At 34.5% G+C, this 20,113-nt stretch overlaps 1 protein-coding gene across 1 annotated transcript in view; it reads left to right on the top strand.

The window, feature by feature from the left end:
* Positions 1 to 16,684, top strand: part of LOC110571795 (integrin subunit beta 3 binding protein) — a 59,071-nt gene extending 42,387 nt beyond the window's left edge. Inside the window, exons 5-9 of the mRNA XM_021679958.1 lie at positions 4,241 to 4,319; positions 4,689 to 4,782; positions 5,258 to 5,317; positions 12,043 to 12,093; positions 16,626 to 16,684. Of these exons, the coding sequence (XP_021535633.1) occupies positions 4,241 to 4,319; positions 4,689 to 4,782; positions 5,258 to 5,317; positions 12,043 to 12,092 (283 nt within the window). The 3' untranslated portion in view covers position 12,093; positions 16,626 to 16,684. The remainder of the gene's footprint in view (positions 1 to 4,240; positions 4,320 to 4,688; positions 4,783 to 5,257; positions 5,318 to 12,042; positions 12,094 to 16,625) is intronic.
* Positions 16,685 to 20,113: the final 3,429 nt, after the last annotated feature.

Below are 20,113 nucleotides of genomic sequence, written 5' to 3'. Positions count from 1 at the left end.
CTGCTGTTGTATAAAGCTTATTTTTAACCACTGGCTTATTCTCTTATAGATAGAAAAGCAGTTTTTTTTTTTAGATTTTTAAAAAATTTCTATACTAATCCAAATAAAATCTTTCTAATTGTAAAGAATTATGCTAGAACTGGGTTTTTTATTTGTTTGTTTGTTATGAATACAATTAATTGTGACAGGTAGCCACTGTCCAGAATTCTAAATCTGGGGGGAAAAAAGAATTCTAAGTCTGAGTTACTCTTTATTATGTTTTAAGCATTCAGTTATGCAACAAGAATCAGATTTATGGTTCATTTTTCTGCTTAAATCACCCGGTCTTTAGGAGTGAGTTAGTTGAACATGCTTATCAAAAACTTAAAATGAAAATAAAGTCATGCCTATATTCTGTAGGTAAGTAAAGACTAAAAGAGAAACCAGTGTTTACAAGAGACTTATTTTTCAACTGTTCAAAATTTTTGACATGGAAGAATGAAAGCCTTCCCCAAAGATCAATAACAAGATAGGCATGCCCGTTTTCACCACTAGTATTCAACATTTTACAGGAAATTCTAATCAGAGCAATTAGGCAGGAGGAGGGAAGGAAGGGAAGAAGAAAGAAAACAAAAGGCATCCATTTGGAAAAGAAGAAATAAAACTATCTCTTTTTTTTAAAGATTTTATTTATTTATGTGACACAGAGAGAGAAGAGGGAACACAAGTGGGGGGAGCGGGAGAGGGAGAAGCAGGCTCCCGGCCTAGCCAGGAGCCTGATGTGGGGCTCAATCCCAGGACCCTGGGATCATGACCTGAGCCGAAGGCAGACGCTTAACAACTGAGCCACCCAGGCGCCCCTAAAACTGTCTCTATTTTCAGACAACACAATGTTATATATAGAAAATCCCAAAGAATGCACAATGACTGTGTTCCTTATTGTGTAACCCTGAATAATTAAATAATTTGTGTTTCATTTTCCGTATCTATAAAATGGAGATAATGTTTATCACAGAGAATTATTTTAAAGATTAAGATATAGCTTGTAAAGTAACAACTACCGTGCTTTGACTTTAGAAAGAGTTCAAAAAAAAACTTAGCAACATATTTCATTGTTACAATCCAGCTACCAAAATAATCAGTTTAGATAAACAATTAGATTAAGTAGAGGTTCTGTGACCTATATACCTTTTTCTCTGTAAGACATAATATTAAGAGGATAAAGAAAAACCTCAGGATTTTGTCCCTGTGATGTACATGTAACTTCCAGGTTTCTTGAGATTATATATAAATACAGTCTCTTACAGGTAGTAACTTTGATATAAGTTTTTAGTAATGGAATTAAATAAGAGTTCATTTGTGGCCTTTGAGAATATAGTACCAGTAGAGTAGTAAGGCAGAAATCTGAATATAAGAGTTTAATTTCAGTATGGAGGAACAGAGATTGGGTTTAGACCATTATTTTGAGCAATGATTTGCAAAAAAAAAGAAAAAGAATATTCATTAAATTAAGTAAAAGAGTTAAGCAGCATCAGGGGCCCAGGAAATCATATACTTGTAATATTCACCATCAATACTGCTATAAGATTTCCGTAGCACTCACAGCTTAGGCCAGAGAGTGAAGAATACAAATAGGAAATCCAGGATTACACATTAGAAGGACATGTGTGGCAGAAGGTTAAGGGTCTTTTTTTCTTTATGTAATTATCCCCAGCTTTATTGAAGTGTAATTGGCAAATAAAGTTGTATATATTTAAAGTCTATAATGTGATGATTTGAAATGTGTGTGTGTGTGTACCTGTTCCATGAAACTGGTTGCTATCAAGATGGGAGGAGTTGATTTCATCTAGGAAGAAGTAAAAGGAGGAGGAGAGGAGAGGAGATTAAAATAAAAATGGGCTGGCTGGCTGGCTCAGTCAGTGGAGAATTTGACTCTTGAGCTCAGGATCCTGAGTTTGAGCCCCATGTTAGGCGTAGAGTTTACTTAAAAATTAAATTAAAATTTTAAAAAATGAGAAGAATGATGGACTGTCCACTAGTCTACTGGTCATGCAGTGAAGACAAGTTTCCCTGCAAAAGCAGCTCAAGCATGGGAAGGATATTTTGAAAACAATTTCCCCAGTTATTTGATGTTCAGGCCATTACAGCTCTCCAAGTTTGTCGAAAACAGTTTGCCTAGCTCAGCCCCTCAATAACTATTTTAACTTGAGAAACAGAATTATTAACAGGTCTGTTGGGGATGCTACATGCACAACTCCTGGGGGCACCATTCCCATCTTAATCTATCTGAACAGAGCCCCTTGGAGTCATTCAAGATGGCAACCCTGCAGGTCCCATCCTTCCCACATAATTCCGTAAGGGTCAACACGGAATATCATCAGTTCCTTAAGGTATGGTAGGTAAGGTAGTGTAGAGAGGCTCTGCCACTTCAGTCCTCCCAGGAAAAGAATGCGAGGTAAAGAGCCCTTAGGATTGCTTCTCATGGTGAAATAGCTCATTTGCCTCAGCTTTGCCCCCCTGAGGGAGTGAGTAGTGTTGGTATAATGTAGGGGAAGCTGGAGGTTCCCAGCCCTGGGTGGGAGTCACTTAAGCCCACTTGCTCCTTGAGACTTTTGGAGCTCAATGGAAGGAGCTGGAATTCCTTTATGTCACTCTCTTTCAAACTGAGGTTCAGGTGGTAAGCAAGTAAGGCCTCTGACAGGTGACTTTTCATTGGAAATGCATGATAATAAGGGAAAATTTTTAAAGAGGAAAAGATCACCTGCAATTCCATTTTCCTCACATAAGTTTTAGTTTTTGCATAAATGCTGTTTCTCCACTCCTTGCTTGCATACTCATATATTTTACGTGGATGAAACATACTCTACATATTCATTGTGTATGAAAATTTAACGTGTCATATTAATCTTATTTTTAATAGCACAGAAATGTTAATGGATAACACTGATGTGATTTTTGAAAAGCATTTAAATAAAATTTCTAGTTTCTTTCATAAAATCAATAATATAGATTTGTGGTCTCTGAAACAGTAGTCACTAGGCAGCCACACGTGGCTAATGAGCATTTGAAATGTGACTAGTCTGAAATGAGATGTGCTATGAGTGTAAAGTACACACTGGATTTTGAAAAAAAGCATAAACTATCTCAATAATTTTTATTGATTACATGTTGAAATGATAATACTTTGGATATATTGGTTAAAGAAAATATATTATTAAAATTAAGTTCACTTGTTTCTTTTTACTTTTAATGTGGCTACTAGAAAATTTTAAATTACATATGTGGCTTACATTTTATTTCTATTAGACTGCACTGATGTAGATTATATACAGCTATGAGATCATAAAATTGGAAAAAACACTAAAACTACAGCAATAAGGGATGGTTAAGTCATCTTTGGTATGCTTACTAGGTATAATATTGTGCAGCCTTGAAAATTATAAACCTTTGGGTGATGTGGCAAAAAAAATATATATGTAATATTATATTAAGGAAAGTATGATATAAAGTTATAGAAATTGTTTCAAAAAAAACTAAGAAAATTTTTCCTGTATGCTAGCATGTTAACTAGAGATATGTTCAGGAGATAGGATTACAAATGAAGTTTTCTTTGTTTTCAAACTTAATGCCTTTGTAATCTTTTTCACACTGAAATTTATTAAGCCATAAAACTTATTTTTTATTAAAAAAAATTACTGGTAACACTGACTCATAGACTTAGATCAAGGTAAATAAGGAGAACGGTATATTATTGTTCTCAAAGTGGTACTGTGGAGAAAGGAGCAAGCCAACTAACTATATCTTCACATCTTCACCCCCTGTTCAGTGGGAGTGAAAGAAAGCAAAAATCCCAAATGCAGGATGATTGAGAATATATATTGTGTTTGTAAAGGGATGAAATAATGAAGGAGGAGCATTTACATCTTTTACCACTTTGTAAAGAAAAGGATTAGAAAACTGAATCTAAGATCTTTTAAAAAAAAATTAAAGGTGTTGGGGCACCTGGGTGGCTGAGTTGTTAAGCGACTGCCTTCGGCTCAGGTCATGATCCCAGGGTCCTGGGATCGAGCCCCATATTGGCTCCCTGCTTGGCGGGAAGCCTGCTTCTCCCTCTCCCACTCCCCCTGCTTGTGTTCTCTCTCTCACTGTCTCTCTCTGTCAAAAAATAAATAAAATCTTAAAAAAAGAAAAAAATTAAAGGTGTGAAAATGATTTAATGTGTTTAAATGCTTGATCGTGCTAATTTTTTTTTCATTTATAGATTCATGGTGTTGCTATCTACAGTGGAGAAATCATCAGAAGAAATCACAGAAATAATGCAAAACTTAAGCAGTATACAGGTTAGCTTTTTTTTTTCCTTTCGGCATATAATTTTTCATATGTCTACCACTCCATTTGAAAAAGGAAAATAGGAAAGAAGCCCCAGCATGGAGAAACAAATCCAGAAAAGAATTTGCAGGGAATATGTCTAATTTACTTTTCATGGGAATTCCTTTTCTTACATGAACATGAATTAACCATAATATTTTAGTAATATCTGACTTTCTCACATTTTAAAACTTGGAGTAGTTGACCTGCCAGAAAAAGTTAAATTTCCTACCACAGAGTTTTTTTCAGATGAAAAGAACAGTAAACTGTATTTTCACTAGACTTGTCAGTAATATTATATTTGTAGAGAACTTAACTCATTTAAGATGTCTTTCTTTTAGGCTTTGGAGGGCAGTAGAGAGCTTGAAAATCTCCTTGGTATCTCCCGTGCATCATGTTTCTTACCAAGAGAAATGCAGAAAACAAAAGAACTAAGTAAGAAAAATTCATGAGTTTTCAATGGCATCTCTCCATTCCTTATTTGTAAATGAAATATATATTCTAATGTTTTCAGTTTTAGAGATAAACCTAATAATTTTTCCCAAATTTAAATCTGATAGAGTTTTTTTTATATATGGCACTACTGGACATGTAATGGAAGTATTATTTAGAGAATAAGAAGCCATATATCTTTTACCAGGATATGTTACTTCAGGGATTCTTGTTGAATACGAAGGAAAAGAATATGCCTTGCAAACTGATAATCAAGCTTCTTAAAAATATGGTGCTCATTCTTTAAATAAGATATAATAAGATATTGCAGTTTGTACTTGATACCTGTATGTATTACTTCAAATTATTTTTTTCTTATGAAGTTATCCCAGGATGAGAAATTATTCATATTCCATGCTAATTCTTAACATGAGTTGTTTTGTTTTGGTTTGGGGGTTTTTGTTTGTTTGTTTTTTAGTGAAAAAAGTAACAGAACAAAAACTGTTTGAAAAGAAGAGTTCAGGACTTCCCAACAAAGGTAAAGAATTGTGTTTTCATTTATATAAAAAGATCCTTTCATCTCATTTCACCATTGAAAACTAATCATCATGAGTTTTTTAGTGTGATCTTTTTAAAAGATCATAAATCTCATTTGCAAACCTTATACTGATTTGGCAGACCATGTCTGATAAGATAACTTCCCTGAAGATTAAACTTTAAAATACCTTTTGAGGGGCGCCTGGGTGGCTCAGTCGGTTAAACGACTGCCTTCGGCTTGGGTCATGATCTCAGGGTCCTGGGATCGAGCCCCGCATAGGGTTCCCTGCTCAGCAGGAGGCCTGCTTTTCCCTCTCCCGCTCCCCCTGCTTGTGTTCCCTCTCTCGCTGTGTCTCTCTGTCAAATAAATAAAATCTTTAAAAAATATATATATATAGGGCGCCTGGGTGGCTCAGGTGGTTGGGCGACTGCCTTCGGCTCAGGTCATGATCCTGGAGTCCCGGGATCGAGTCCCGCATCGGGCTCCCTGCTCGGCGGGGAGTCTGCTTCTCCCTCTCCCACTCCCCGTTTGTGTTCCCTCTCTCGCTGTGTCTTTCTCTGTCAAATAAATAAATAAAATCTTTATAAAAAAAAATATATATATATATATATCTTTTGAAATACAATTTTCAGTTTAAGATTTAAATTTTGTCTTTTTATTAAAAGTTCTTCTTGAGAATATAGACAGATGGGGGAACAATGCATTAATATATAGCAACTTTTAATGGTGAATTAGGATTACACAAAGCATAAAAAGTTACTTTGTAACCAGTGTTCTGAAAACTTTCAGATCATTAATGATGTTTGATCTACTGTGAACTCATATGCCTCTGAGCATTTCACAGTGTGGGAAACTAAATTAGCAGGTTTTCCCATAACACATGCACATCCATACCTCAGTAAGCAAAATGATCATGGACTGTAAAATATTAAAACCTTTAGACCAACTTAAGAGGGATCATTTTAATATTACTGACATGAATGCCATTTTGCAATCTCTGCAAGTGAAGGTAGGCCTTTAAACGGGTAGCCATGTTTTAGTCTACCATTTTTGAGTACCAGTGACTACCATTTATTGAGGACCAGTAATTACTATGTTCCCAACACTAGGATCAGCAGATCTTTATAGCAACTCTGCAAGATAGCTTGTTATCATTGTCATTATAGATAAGGAATAAAGACAAAAAATGTTGGGCGCCTGGGTGGCTCAGTTGGTTAAGCGACTGCCTTCGGCTCAGGTCATGATCCTGGAGTCCCGGGATCGAGTCCCGCATCGGGCTCCCTGCTCGGCAGGGAGCCTGCTTCTCCCTCTGACCCTCCTCCCTCTCATGCTCTCTGTCTCTCATTCTCTCTGTCTCAAATAAATAAATAAAATCTTTAAAAAAAAAAAAAAAAAAGACAAAAAATGTTAAGTAACTTCCCCAAAGACACTGCTACTTAAGTGTCAGAGCAGAGATTCCAACTAAAGACCAGTCTAACCTCCAATAGTATGGTTTTTTCATTGTTCCATGTTGCCTCTTCTTATAACAAATTAAATCATCTAGTCGTCCCAGTTTTTAGATTCAGACATGAGGCATAACTGAAACCATCTCAACCAATCTAGTATATTAGACTGTATTTAGGATCTTTAACAGCCAGTGTGATGAGTTTGCAGTGGAAAGTGCTGGGATTCCCTGTTACTTCCAAAGGCCACCTGGGTAATGCAGTGAAACAGCCCTGACAGGATCCTCCAAAGCTCATGTGGGAAGAGAGCTGAGCAGGTTTCCTGAGCCATTCAGTAGAGCAGCTAACTTCCACTGTGATCCCAAGAATTTAAGAATATGAAGTTAGCTCTTAGAAAAGGCTTAAGATCTCTTCTCTCCTATACTGTGAAAATTGATTATAATGTGTAGCTGAGTTTCAGTGGTTTCAGTCTCTTTTAACTTGACAAGTTTTAGAGGATTATAATGGGAAATTGGAATGTTTATTATTTCCAAACCAGAGGAAATCTTTCTTCTATATATTCTGTGCGAGTGGTGTGAATTTTTTTTCAATCTGTAATTTCCTAGAATTGACTAGAATTACAGAGTTGGCTTTCACCAAGTTTTGAAAAATGAGGGAGAGAAAATTGTAGAATAAGTGGATCACTTTAATAATGAGAAAAAATTTTCCGAAAGTATTGTTTCCTTCCCTAAACATTTATTAAGACGTTAAAGTTATATTCCATGTGTTAAAATTTATCTCCTTTCAGTTATCTAGTATGTACCAATTCTTTGTGTGTTTATGCATGACCAGCCTTAAAACTATTTTCTAGTATTTTAGGCATTAAAACTAACTTGCCCATTACCAGGTTTTCCTTAAGGACTTAGTGTTTATTCATGCATAAAGGAGATCCTATGACTAAATCATGTTTTAAAATTTCTAATAAGCATTGATTATTTGTTGTGGTTTAAATGAAAACTGAATTTAGATAAATAAAATATGTGATAGCTGTAAAAATATATATTAGAATATATGTCATCTTCCATTTCTGTTTCTTGGCAAGAGCTGCATTGGCTTTTATATTTCCTGAGGTATTCAGATCTTCATTAGCTTTTCCACTAATTTTTTTTAAAGTATTGTTGCCTAAAAAATCTTTTGAAGCTTATTTCCTTTATACTTTGAGTTTGAGTGTTTTTACTGAGTGTTTTTCACTCTTCTCTTTCTGGTTCATAATATATGTATTTTTTTATTTTGGTGGTTTTGTTTTGTTTTTGATTAAAGATGATGCACATCAACACATTTATATATATATATAATTTTTTTGCTGAGTTAATAACTTTCAACCCTTCTTATTTATACATTCATTTTACAAGGACTTTGCTAGTGTTTTTGACATCTCAAACTAATTTGCTTTATACCTTCCTTATTTGGGGATCTAGCCTTCAGCTTTTTATAGAAATTTCTACTTTACTCCTTTCTTTTACTATGCTATTATTCAGAACTGTTTAAATTTTAAAATGTTTGGGGGATCTTCGTAATATTAGAAATTATATAATATAAAAATAACTCCCATAATATGTATGGAATTTGTTTTACTAAGTACTTAATGAAAATAAGAACAAATTACTTGTTTCACGATCAAAAGAATGTCCTTCAGATTCTCATAAAATTTTCCTAGAATAGTTAAAATAGACAGTATCAAGAAAATTCCAACATTTATGCTGTTGTTGCTTCTTCAAGTCGGTCCCCTAGTTCTATTTATTTTTCCATGCCACTGCTAGCTTGTTTAGCATCAGTTGCAGTCTTTATTACAGGCAGAGCAGTATAATTGTAAAAATAACATGCTAATGTTCTAAATAAATAGACATCTACCACACATTCTTAAGGCTTTATGTAACATTCAGGGGAAATTAAAATGTACACAATAACATGAAAAGGTACACTGAGATTTTCATAGTTTTCAAAAGAACTGGACGTGGCAAATCAGAGAATGCTTTGATAGAGTATATGAATAAAAGAGTCTCTCCCCTGCTAAATACAAATTTCTTAAACAAAGGAAGGCTTTCTTTCTTTTTTCAGTTACTTAGGAAGGAAGCCTAACTTTACTTTCCTTAATAATATTGGCTTTATGACTCTTAGAAAAATAATGAGATGAAAGGTCCTTTTTCTGTTAGATTTGGATGTGAATTTCATAATTATTCTTAATTTGTTATGCTGAAGATTTAAAACATGACCATTCAATGGGTTGATACAGATGGAATGTCACATTATCATCACATGGTAAGGCATGAAATTTATTTACTTTACATAATCAACCTCTACTTAAGACAACTTGATACAAATATTCCTAAGTCAATAGATGGCATTATATAGTACTTAGTATTTTCATTTTTTCTGGAAATATTAAAAAATACCATCATTGTTTGTCTATGACCAGTACTTCCAGTAAACAAAATGTTTTTGAAAAGAATGTAAGCAAATTGTAGAACAGTTGCCAAGATATGAAATCTAGACACTTAGCTTTAGTCCAAAACATATTTTATCTGTTTTGAGAATAATTGTGTAGGTTGCAGTATGCATATTTGAGATGAAATGTAACCATCTGAACTTTACATTGTTCAAAAAAGTTGTCTCAACTGTTTGTAATACAAAATATTTCAGAGTTTTAGCTGTGGCCTTCAAAAGAAAAGCACAAACTATAACATTTCTGTTATCTTTAGCTAACTTACTGTCTTACATTGTAAAATTCATCTGGGTTATAGGATTTTAAAGTTTTCAAATTCTTGGACTGCAGGACAAATTTTAAGCTCTTTCTGTTCTAAGACTATAAAATAGTTTGATACTGCCTTTTCATTCTAACCACCCACGGAAGTATTTTTTAACTTAAAAATATGTTGTTCTTTCCCCCACTCAGTCTTGAAAAAGTATTTATCATATCGACCAAATAATTTTACTCCCTAGAAGACTACTACCCTTTTAGTTTTTTATATCTTAACATTAAACAGTATCTTTTTTCAAACAAATACTTCGGTTTTAAAAGCACTGAAGTTTGAAGTCTAGACATGATGAGTTTTAGAAGAAACAACAAAAATTCCTACCTGTGCCTTAATGTTCTTGGTTTATCTGGAGATTTAAAAAATGGAGATATTAGTTTTGGTGACAAATCTACATTAATGTACAACTGTAGTCCTTTAGCTCCTTATCAGAATTCACCTATCATGCATGTTGTACGTGGTTCATACCTTTCCTATTAATAATGTTAATGCCCTTGTCTTAGACTATTCATCACTGTTTTGGGGATACATTTTGACTGCTTACTTGAGATTTGTCTAGGATTTAAGGAAAAACAAACTGATTTATTACTTTTCAAAGCCTTTTAAATAATTTCTTCCATGATTTAAATTTTTGTATACTTCTCTAGAAGTATGATCATTTTTATCTTTTAAATAATCAGTTAAAAAAATTTAACCATAGATTTGAACTCACTTAGTAGCAATTAAGTGTTTAAGAGGTGTAAATAACTTGCTATCAGACATTAGGAATATCCAGGTGCTCTGTATGTGCTGATGACAACAAAATTGAAACGAAAGACTGTAATAATTCTGACTGGTTTTCTCTGCAGAAGATATTGATTATTTGTGTGTGGTGAGAGATTTGGAAAATTCAATTAAAGGAGTTGTGCAAAGGTTTCATAAATTTTCCTTCTACAGCATGTACACAGACATTGTTGCGTATTAAATCAATGCAGCACTTCACAATATATTTTCTTTGAAACATAAAAATAAATAACATTTAAACAGTTCTGCTTACTACAGAAACAAATTTTATTTTCTGTGAAGCATTTAGTCATGTGCTATCACTGACTCATCCACATTTGCCAGCTGTAACAAATTTTATAGACATTTTCTCCAGAGACATATCTCACATGCTATGAATTTTTAAATGAGCAAATGGTGAAGAAGGGATGTCAGCAATATAAAAATTGATCAGTTAAAAGATAAAAGCATAAGTAAAGAGATTTGTATGGTAGTCTTAATAGGCTTTATTAAATAAAAATACTATAAAAAGACAGTAATGAACAGACTGAAGACTAACCATTCTTGAGGTGGAGAAAAATTATTCTGGCACATTTAGTAGAAATTGGTTTTATGTCACCTGACAGGTGAATATTTTTTTCCCCGTTTTAACTCTTAGAGTAGTCAGAAAAGCTCCTCAAAAAAGAGTCAGATGAATTTTCTACGTGGTTTATGTATCAAACACATATCTAGAATAATAAAGCAGATACTTACAGTGTTATATAGCTAATTATATAGTTAAAAGCAGGACTTCCGTAAAAGGTATTAGGTGATTTTTCCTCCAGCTCACACCTCACTCAGGAGGAAAGGAGGCATTTGAAGGTATACTGTTCTCACCATGTGACTTCAGCCCTCTGGAGTCTCTCTCTCTCTGAACTCCAGGTCTCTCTCCTGCTTCTCTCTCTCTACCTGGATTGCTCTTTCTCCCATGTCTGTCTAGTAAATTCCTGCTCATTCTTTAAGGACAGCCTCAGATGTCACATCCTCTGTGAAACTCTCCCCAGCTCACCTAGGTAAAGCTAAATTGCTTCTTCTGGCCTTCTACAACACTGTCTGAATGTTTATAAATGTATTATGTTGTAGTATTGTAGTATATTGTAATTGTCCAGTTACAGGGCTCCTTCTGGGCTCCTCCTTGGCAAACAAACAAGAGCCTAGTATAGAACCTGATAGAAGGTCCACAATGCACGGTCAATGAATGAGTAAAAACAAATGCCACTCTAAGAATTTTTTAAAGGAACTTAAATATTTTCAAATACTTATAAATCACAATCTCCTTACATGCCTCATCTGTTTAATATTTACTAAATGCCTACTATGAGCCAGGCACTATTCTAGCACTGGGGGTACAGTAATGAACAAGGTAGACATAGTCCTGCCCTCAGGATTGTAGAATATGTCACAAAAGACAAGTATAATAAAGCATAAGCATACATTATAATGATAAGTTTTTTGGCACTTTTTATTCTAAATTCTTAAATGTACATTCTGAAACAGAATTGGGCAAATCAGTAAGATGTCGAAATGAGAATTTATAATTCCAAAGCTATTTATAGTGTAAAATAAAATTTTAGGTTTAGGTTCTTTAATTTCATTTGATTAAGCATTTATTCTACATCATATACTGTGAATACTGTGACAACTTACTTTGACTTGTTTTCTGAAAAACATCTTTTTTTCTTTCTTATAGAATTATATCATCTTGACAGCTATGAATTCCTTAAAGGCATTTTAAACTGAGGTAGGGTTTCACCATTCTAATTAAGGTTAGCCTTATTAAATTTCACTGTTTTGTTCAGGTGGAAACATTTTATTTATATTCTCAAATTTGGTACTGTGTGTCTATGAATAAAATAGGGAGTGAGCTTTGGAGGTGTTTTTGAAATTATATTTAATCTTTTTATAAATAATAGGATAGTCTGACAAGTTGTATGAGAGGCTGATTGAAAAGAACTGTTGAGCTCATTAGCCTAGCTTTAAAAGTCAAAAAGCCCATATTTTTAGGTGAGTGTATAGAGGGCTCTTGATTTAGCACCTTTATAAATAACTAACTAGGTACTGATAGGTGGGTTATAGTTTCTGTAGGACACATGTAACTGAACAAGATAGAACAATTCTATGAATTTGGAAATGTGCTGAATTAAGTAAATAATTATAAATAATTATATATTAATTAGTGTATCTTTCCTTCAGAACAGTTCCCTGTAGATTCAGCAATATAAGTAAAAATGATAGATTTATAACTAGCTTATTAGAACATACTAGCTAGAAGCAATATGAGTCATAATGTGATATTAGCGTCTAATGTGCCTGTAACTGAAGGTTCGCATTAAGAACTAGCCTACCCCACACTTAGTGGCATCAGTATTAATTAAGATTCTTAGAAGCTAACCAGATGTTGCCTGCTCTGAGGTGTAAATAACTTGCTTTATTTCTAAGAGATTATCTCTTAGAAAAAAATTAAGGCAAAATAAATTCTATACTGAAAATACTTTTCTTTGGAAATGGTATTTCAAACGATTAGTATTAGCTTCCTAACTAACGGTTTTTAAAAATATTTGCAAAGCATCTTATATACAAAATTGTGTCACTTTTCATTCATTAAAATGTTTATTCTGTTGTATGCAACAAATAATAGTTTATAATAATAGCTGATACTTATTAGGCACTGTCAACATGCCAGGTACTATAGTAAGCACTTCATACAGATTCCCTTCAACCTTTTTAACAACTTACATGATATACAGTTATTGTCTTTATTTTATAGGTGAGGAAACTGAGGCACAAAGAGGTTAATAACCTTGTTCTAGAATTACCTCAGAGACAGAGCCAGGATACTAACCTGAGTAGGCTGGTACCAGAGTCTTTGCTTTGCCCACTCACAATAGTAAACTATGAGTGTCAGGTTTCACTGCTGGTCAAAGGTTTTAGATCCTATGCAATAGTAAGGATCTAATATATATACACATACACACGTACTCATTATAGGGTTAAACATTTTGTACAATTTCGGGTCCATAGCAGTCCAACAGACAACTATTAGAGGGCGATCATAAATACATAGTTACAGTTATACATCTGGCTAATAACATACACATTTAGTATATGATGGTCATTCATGAACTTTGGGGAACTTAGAGTACTGAGTATAGCTTTGTGTTCCTGGATTCTAATAAAGATTAGAATATTAAGGGTGTTCTTCTGACTCTTTAATATGAGTAGTACTTAGAAAAAACTTGCAAGAATGAAGGTTGACCTACCACTCAACTTCCCTTTTAGTGGGAAGCAGTGGAGAGAAATAACAATGAAATGAAACTGGACTAAACCTTTGAGGCATTTCCCTGGGTTCTTTTGACTGTGTTTTCTTCTTACTTTGGGTGCTTTCCTCATGATCTCACCCATTCCTTGACCCTAGTTCTCACCTTAGTGCAATTTATGGTTTCCAAATCCATTTTTGACCCTCCGTAAACCCACAACATCAGCTGCCATATATTGTCCCCCAGGTACCCTAATTTCATCATTTTCCCCCAAATTTCTTCCTCATTCTACCTTTCTAGGGATTACATTCACCCAGTAATAAGGCTCAAAACCTCAAAATTCTGTCCCTTTTGTGTGCCCACATGTGCAACTGCTGCCAGGCGGTCAGATAACTTCTAAAAATGTTTACCTCTCCCTCCCATGCCCCCGGCACTAGTTTATTCCTTCATGACCTCATCATCCCTACTGTAACCTGCCTTTCTGCCCTTTGGTCCTTCTTTCCTACAGCCTGTCCTGCTACTGGATAGATCATGCTTAAGAAGGAATCACTCTACCATATTCACAGTAAAATCCAAATTTATACTAACATTCAGAACTCTCCCTAATGTGACCACAGCTTACCTGGATAAATCACTTGGTTAACAAAACTATGAGGCTTAGTATAAACATAGCATTTGCACAATGCCAACCTTTTAAAACCCAGTCATCAAGCTAAAGAGATAAGATTTATATTCTATACATGAAACGATAATAATATAAGGCAAGATATGAAGAGCAATACAAGTTCAGAACCCTCTTCTTTCTAGGATTCTGGCAATAGCAAGCACAAAAAAGGATGAGTCCATTTAGGATCAAAGTCTCAACTTGATTAGTGGAGGAACTGATAACCTCTAACATGGCAGGCCCTCTGGCAGAAGCTTAGGGTAACTAATATGGAGTGTGCCTAAGGCAGAAGTGGAATCTCCTCTCTCCCACACTGAGTCTAAATCTTGAACCCTTTGAATCTCAATCTTGAACCTGAGGAGAAAGCTGGATCTTTGAAATAAACCCCATGTCCATGTACCTCTACAATAGAAAAGACCACAGACCTGCCTATGCTTGATTGCAGATGAGATCAACAGAATGGGCTGGTCTCCTTACAACATGAAATTAGGAAGCACAAGGACCCATTGGACTTGAGAGTAGACAGGGAAAGGGTGTTGTGTAAGAAGAGTGACATATAATATTACTAGTAAAATATGGATCGATGTTCTGGACTTTGGCCAGTCACGTTTGTCACTCCTCCATGGGGTAGAGAGAGCAGAAGAGTTGACAGTTCCTTCCTCTTCAGACTAAGGAGTATAAACATTCCTCTCTAAGAACCAAATGAAGAATAAGCAACAGTATAGGAATACACAACAGACCTAGATGACCTCAGGATAGAGTCATTAGGTCATTATTTAAGAGTTCATGATATTAAAATAATTCTAGTTATTCCACTCTGCATTATCTCTGACAGAGGACCATCCAGACCCTAGTAATGGAAACTTTGTACTTTACTAGGAAGTTTGAACTTGAGAAATGGGTCATTTTGATGGGCTGTATAAACATACTAGGCAGAGAGAACAACATGAACACAAAAGGCAGAAAAGCAGAATGACTAAACAAGTAGGTTCAACCACATCATTGACAATTATGATCACCAGGCTTAATCGGTTCAGACTTTATTCATTAGGCAGAAGTAGACCAGTGAAGATTATTAGGGAAGCAACAATCCAAAATATGTTTTAGAAAGAATATAATTGCTATATGAATGATAATTCCTGTCAAAATACTGCTCATGAACTGCATCACTGTCTCTAAATTGCTTTTTGTGTTCTGAGACATTCATCTCCAGAACCAGTATGGCAGTGTAGAGATAATATACATGCTACTGTATTCTTGTGTTGTGACATATATCACATTGATCACAGTCTTTATTTTTGCTGGATCCTGAATTTGGTATCAGAATCTTTCTCAGCACACTTCTAGCAGTCCTGATCAATTGATGAAACTCCTTTGCATGGTCTGGCATTATAACAGAGGACAGGATTTGGATTACATGTCCAGCACCAGCTCTGTTATCTACTTAGCTCTGTGGCCTTAACAAGGAACTTGGTTCCCCTAAACCTTAATTATAAAATGGGACTGATATTTACCTTGTGGGATTGTACAAAATAAACTTAACTAGCATCTCCCCCATAGTAACTAATATAGTGTTACTTTCCTATATAGTATTGTTATTAGTTCTGATAACTGTGTATCAGTAACCTGTAGGGATATTAAGTGAACACTAGAGTGCTTAAAATCTTCTATAGGAATCCAGACCAGACTCAAATTGGCAAGAGTTGGTGGTTGTCAGGTTGGCAACCTACCTTCTTCTAGGAAAAGAATATATGTGGACTCCCATGAATACAGAAATATAGGAGCCTGCCATGCATTACTTCTTAATAGCTGCCAATGTAAGTATGGAAGGGGTATTTCAGGAGTGAAAGGTCCACGAGCCCTATGGGAAATATGCCATCACTTGCCAATGGCTTCTAAACCAAACGACAAGAACTTCTGCCACCACTAGGAGGCCCCAGAGGGACATGCTCTGAATAGGAATGCCAGTAAATAGTCTCTTTTTTTGGGGGGCAGCTGTTGGAGGAAACACCTGCTGAAAGGCCCTTAAGGCTTATAGACAAAAGGCGTGTAGATTTTGGTGTTTTCAGCAAGTAGGTCATGTAGGAGTTTTAGAAATCTCTCAGAAGTAGTTCAAGATCGATCTTCACATAAAGTGAAGAGTGTGATGTCTGAGTAGCCCTATTGACAATTATTTGTGAAGGTAAATCTTGTTAGAAGACCCAAAAATAAGCAAATGAGAGATTACCAGTATCTAAACTAGGTACCAAATTACATGGTAAATGGGTTGTTTAAATCATTTAAGTAGTGTATAGATGCATGTTAATTTGGAAACTAATTCTTGATTTAATGATCATCTTTTATATCCTGCAGGCATTTAAAAGAAATGCACTTACTGTGAAAACCAACTTCTTCTGCATCTGCCTGATCGTATTTAAAGGAACAGAAGAAATGTTTGTAATTAATCTGCCCAGTAAATACCAGATCATAGCACCAGGCAGGTGCGTGTCTAGATAAAATTTCTTGCAGCTAATTTAAACTTTCTACACACACCAGTAGATAATCTCAATGTAAATACATTTCTTCTTGACCCTTTAAAGTAAGCCAACATGTAGAAGAGGATATTAACTTCTATTCTGTATCACATACACTTCTGTATCCTTTTAGCATTTGTGGATAGATTTAAAGCATTTATGAAGATGGCATTTTGGTAAAATGTTTTAAAACTCAGATTAAATTTAATGGTGAGTGGAATTAGGTACCACTTTCCCATGTAAAGCCCCAAATGCGTATTAGATTCTTTTTAAACTTCTAAAATTTTTCTAGAAGTTTATTGTGTAGCCACTATCTCAGGGATGAGTTTTTATACTCTAGTTATTTCTATGCTTATACAAAAAAACTATATTCAAAGTTTTTAAATTTTTCACACCTCCTTTTATAAAATGCATTTTTCAGTACAAATATATTTTTAAATATGAAGTTGTTCTTAAACTGAACTACACAGATTCTACTGAATTTAAAGAAAAGAACTTTTTTATGGGGTATGTGATCACCTGCAAATTACTTTGAAGCATTAATTTAAATTTCTATTTTTCTGTGGTGTTATTTTGTATCATCCTCGTTCTATCACAAAATAAAGGGGAAATGGGAATCACAGGATATGTTATAAATTAATGACATGTTTTTTTTAAAACCTCTGTATTTTTCCTTGACCATCTCTACAGGGGAAAAAATACTGTTCCCTTGGTACTTGCCCTAAGTCTTGACAAAATTTGTATATTACTGTATCATGTAAATAAAAATACTATATGAAAATCTGAAACAAAATTTAACTTAAGTTTGAAAATAACTGATTCTCCATTTAGATAAACTTCAGATTTACCTCTTAAAATGAAAATGAGTTTTTAAAAACTATTAAATGACATCAATTAACTATTAAACCTAATTCCCTTCACAAATGATTTTATTGGTACTATTTAAATAAGATTTTAAAGATAATCTGTCTGCTAAATACTAAGAACACTTTGTGATACAGACCTTATAATAGGACATTACCTAAATATACCAAAAAGGCTAATTCCTTTGTGTTCTAGCATTGAAAACTAACCTTAGGATGTAAGCCAAAGCATATAAAGAAACTTGTATTAGTCAGGAAAAAAAGGGTTAAGAAATAGATTGGTTGCATATATAATGCAAGTTATGTAGGTATGTGCTTAATGCTATTAAGTCAGTTACTGTATGTTTGACCTCAATACACTAAGCTTTTGCCTTTCAGAACAGCTGGGTCTGCTAAGAATCATTTCCCAGTTCTCTTCATTATAGATCAGATGACTCTCGCTTTATCACCCTTGGAGGCCACATGAAGGACAAAGCAGAAAGATCCACACACAAAACTAATGTTTATATGGGGGCAGGGGGGTATGGCATGGAGGAAGGCGGGGTATGGCATGGAGGAAGGCGGTGGGGGAGGGGGGATACACTTGGCCCTGATCTTCCAATGAACGTAACAGAAGAGACCAATTGAGACTTGAAACCCCTGTGTTACTCCAAACCATTATTTAGTTACATCCTATCCATCTTTTACTCTATTGAACAGAGAGGCTCCTTTGGCTGCCTTGACTTTTGTAAATGTTTCACTCACTCAGTTGTGGTTTATCATTTGGACAGAATGCTACATCTGGGATTTTTCTCCCCTCCTTAACGCCTCAAGGGAAAATGGCTTCTGTATGCTTCATATTTGATACATGAACATGCTCTTCATTTTAAGAAGCAAGCCTAAGTTCATTGGTAACAGAAAACTGTATTTCTCAGAAACAGCCCTTCCCTCTAAAATGAGCTTGAAAATAACTTGGAAGGGTTCATTCCTTGACAGGTATATTGGTGAAGTAACTGAGAAATCTTCAATATTTTTGCATTACCTAAATATCTTTATATTATAACATCCCAATAAGCCTGAGTGTAGCTGAGAGAAGTACTTTGGAATTGCCTGTTTCTGTGATCTTAATTCATCAATGGACGTTTTTGGTATTTTGGAACCTAATCCTTCAAAGGTCAAAGTGGACTCTTCTTAAATTGGCTTCTAATGGATATAAGAGATACTTGACTTATGAGGTAGTTGCTACAGGTCTCCATAAAAGCTACAGTGTTACTCAATATGATTAAATTTCTGAGGAAACGTGTATTTAGAGGATTTACGTTTAAGATACCTTGAATATGGGTGCATTCTACTTTATTATTTATATAATATACTTTTATTTTTAAATGTTTCTCTGCTCCAGTTATTTAGAAGCTAGGACTTCCTCATCACTGATTTAAATCAGCATCCCGTGTTAAACCCATGTATGCTATTACAAAAAATAAAAAAATAGGACTACACCAGCCAGCCAAGATGCTGACATTTGGGCACAGTGATTACAGATGGTGACCATGGACAGCGATGTTCCTGCTGATTCGGCAATGATTCAAGGCTGCTTTTCTGTGCTGACCTGCCCTTTGAGTCTTTATGCACATTTGCTTTGAGAAAGAAATACTTCCTGATTTTTGCTTTGTCTAAACCGACTTCCTTTATCAGACTTAGAAGCACATACCTTCTTGCGGCCTGTGGCTGTCCATGTCTAGAACCAGATTTTCTTTGTGTATATATGTTCACTGTTTTAAAATATATCACCACTAGTCAATATACTTTAACAGATGTCTTATGAAAGAAATATATTCATTAAAAACCATAGGTTGATGTGAAAATAATTGTTTTATTCTTAACACAGAGACTAAAGAGAACACATTTTTTCCCCCTGCCCTCCCAAAAGAACAATCTTTACATAAGAAACTATAACATAGATATGACATTATTTTTGCCAATTGAATATGATAGTAAAGATGCGCTTCTCCTAATATAGAATGATATACGTTATTAACAGGGCCACGTTAACATGAAACATGATACGAATCAATGCTTATGGAAGTGGTAATCTTGAACCACTCAAAAAAGATCAAAAGGATGAAATCTTGTATAGAACCATTTAACTTACATAGAATGATCCTAGAAGTTTAGAACTAGTGAACATGGGAAATTAAAAAAAAAAAAACACTTAAATTCAGTAAAATTCACTGTTTAATTGTATTAAAGTAAATTAGCATTTTTGGAAATAAGAACATGGTCTAATCTCTCTGCCTTTTTATAAAGAAATCAAATTTCCACATGTAATAAGGCATGTTCAAACTTCAAGCACTTTGAATTGCCTTCTCACAGTAATTAAAAAGATCATCACAAATTTAATCCCTGAGATATAATTTCTAAAGAATGAAATATACATTACTTGCATTCTAAAATGTAACGAAAACTAAATTTAAATCCAAAATTC

This window comes from Neomonachus schauinslandi, chromosome 4 (assembly GCF_002201575.2).
Source record: "Neomonachus schauinslandi chromosome 4, ASM220157v2, whole genome shotgun sequence".
Taxonomy (NCBI): Eukaryota; Metazoa; Chordata; class Mammalia; order Carnivora; family Phocidae; genus Neomonachus; species Neomonachus schauinslandi.
Note: the sequence above shows the minus strand (reverse complement) of the source record. Positions and strands in the feature narration are given on the sequence as shown.